Source organism: Nematolebias whitei, chromosome 5 (genome assembly GCF_014905685.2).
Source record: "Nematolebias whitei isolate Nwh7 chromosome 5, NemWhi1, whole genome shotgun sequence".
NCBI classification, from domain to species: Eukaryota; Metazoa; Chordata; class Actinopteri; order Cyprinodontiformes; family Rivulidae; genus Nematolebias; species Nematolebias whitei.
In genome coordinates, this window is record NC_056502.1 from 1,983,484 (window position 1) to 1,986,210 (window position 2,727).

Sequence of the window (2,727 nt, forward strand, 5' to 3'; positions counted from 1 at the left end):
CTGCTGATCTGTTTCATCATGTTCCTGCTGATCCGTTTCATCATGTTGCTGCTGATCTGTTTCATCATGTTGCTGCTGATCTGTTTCTTCATGTTGCTGCTGATCTGTTCCATGTTGCTGTGTTCATTTGTGCTCATCTGCTCACACAGACTCATGTTCGTGCTGCTGTTCGGTATATTGTTTTTATTCTACTAGTGCTTAGTGTATTTTTATTGGCATTTTTCTTAGTTCATATTTTAGATCTTATTACTGTTTTTCTTTTACATTTTCCGGACGACTGTACGTACATATTCGCGTTGTACCTCGGTGCAATTCCAATAAAGTTTATTCTGATTCTGATTTTAATACTTTTGTTGGATGTAACTGGGACCCTGTGTACATAATTTTGTTCCACCACATGAATCCTTGAAAATTGTTTGTTGTTTAAATGACAGTTAATCTACATTATTCACCAATTTTACTGATATCAAACTAGACTGTAGTTAATTTAGTATTTATGGGAGAAAAAAATACAAGCATCTTGTTTTGAAATTGACCCGGATGTCCTTTGAACTATATCCGGTTTTGAGTCCCATCGTTTAAATGTGATGTCCTTGACGCTTTAGGTAAAATATTATTATTATTACGTAATTCTGGATTGTAAATACGATTTTATTCATCGAATTTGTTTTTATATATTTTGAAGGCTTATTCGGGATGTTCTGAGCAAGTGTATAGTTGAGAAAAATATGTTTTGTGTTCAGCCTGGAGGCTAACAGCTAACGTTAGCATCGTTATGGACCGAACGCCAATTCAATTAAATGTATTTAAATAGCACCAAGTCACAACAGAAGTCCGATCAGGGCACTGAACAGAAACGCCAAGCTGCATAGAAAATTATGACTGAAGCATTTATTTATTTATTTTTTTACTTTGCAACAATTACTTATGGCTAACTGAAAGTGCGTTTAGCTGCATTTACGTATATTCTGTTTTCGGTGTGTTCGGTCCCCAAATGATTTATTGAAATGCCTTTTCTGCTGAACGTGGTAATAAAAAACATGATGTGAATAGATCATGGAAGTACTGTAAGCCATTATTAACAGAAACAGATGATCTGATGTGACGACAGTAAACTGGTATGACGTCATGAGTCTGGTCCAGAGGGTGTGTGACCCCCGGCTCCACCAGTTTGTCTGCCAGTTTATGATATGCACGAGGAACCACACAATATAAAAATAACAGAGAATATAAAAAAACAACAATCGAGTTCTAAACAGGTCGGACAGAAACATGAAAGTTTATTTTGGTGCAGGATTAATTTGATTGTGCAGAAAGGGGGCGGAGTTTAACAGTTGGAAGGACTTCCTGTTGCTGTGTGGAGCTCCTGTGGTCTCAGTGTGACTGAAGGTTCTGCAGGAAGAGTCCAGGGTGTCCTGCAGGGGGGGTGACGTGTCGTTCAGGATCTGGAGCAGGTTCCTCAGCGTCCTCTGCTCAGAGACTGCAGGTCCACTCCCAGAACTGAACCAGCTCTTCATGAGTTCATGAGTCTGCTGCTCCAACACCACAGAGCAGAAGATGACGCTGTAAATATTTTATTTTATTTTCAACTTTCAGCCACACGGAGGGTTTGAAGGTTTAAACATCTGAAGCAGGTTCCTGAGGGGGAAAACAAAGTGCAGTTTTGCAAATAATAAACTAAACTGAGTCTGTTTTACAAAAATATTCCAAGTTTAACTTTTGTGTTTTTATTTAAAGCTATGCCAGCAAATGTTTTTTTTTTTTTCTGCTATAAAAGATGATAGTAAATTAGTTGAAATAGAATATTTTTTATTTTTTGTTTTAGAAATGTTCTTCTGGAGCCTGAGACCAACGCTGACATCACTCATCCAAGGTGAGTACCACACTGAACTGTGCAAAAATCTTAATCTACCTGAACCTTTTCAGGAGAAATTATTTTAACTCTGACCTTATTTTGAAATAAAAAGACTTAAACCCAAAGTATGAACCCAAGGCGTGTCGACCCAAAATCAGACGACTAAGTTTTAATCTGTGGTCAGCAGCTGCTCACACACACAATCTATTCTCACGTTTCCTGTGTTAACCTTTTCTTCTCTGCAGCATCCCAGCTCGCCTCCGCCTGGTCAAGCCCCCTCCTCTCCAGGACCATGGCTACCCTCAACCAGATGCACCGCCAGGGGAAGCCCAGACAGCGGCCAGCATCCTTGGGTGCCATGTTTGGCCGCCCTCAGCTCAAGGCCATCATCCTCAAGACGATGATTAGGAAACCCAAGAAGCCCAACTCTGCCAACAGGAAGTGTGCTCGGGTGCGGCTGTCCAACGGCAAGGAAGTGATCGTGTTCATCCCCGGGGAGGGACACAACCTACAGGAGCACAACATAATTCTGGTTCAGGGCGGGAAGACCCAGGACCTCCCCGGGGTCAAACTGACTGTGGTCAGAGGCAAATATGACTGCGCTCATGTGGTGCAGAAGAAACAGTAGCTGCTGCGATGGAGTCTCTCTGTGTGTGTGCGTGCGTGCGTGCGTGCGTGCGTGCGTGCGTGCGTGTGTTAAAAGAGACCACATCATATCTTACTGTAAATAAAATGTTTATAAAAAGACGAGTTCTGATTTATTCACCAATTTGTCCTTTTTTTAACAAAACGTGTTTTAAAAGATCACAATCACAGAAATAAACTGAAAATACTTTAAATCATAAAAAACAGTTTTAGTAAATGTCACTGAA

At 40.6% G+C, this 2,727-nt stretch overlaps 1 protein-coding gene across 1 annotated transcript; it reads left to right on the plus strand.

Annotated features, from left to right (window-relative positions):
• Window positions 1-536: 536 nt before the first annotated feature.
• Window positions 537-2,600, plus strand: mrps12 (mitochondrial ribosomal protein S12). The gene is made up of 3 exons (XM_037676681.1): window positions 537-605; window positions 1,826-1,873; window positions 2,101-2,600. The coding sequence occupies exons 2-3, from the start codon at window positions 1,828-1,830 to the stop codon at window positions 2,481-2,483; spliced, it is 429 nt and encodes a 142-aa protein (XP_037532609.1). The 5' UTR covers window positions 537-605; window positions 1,826-1,827; the 3' UTR covers window positions 2,484-2,600.
• The last annotated feature ends 127 nt before the right edge of the window (window positions 2,601-2,727 follow it).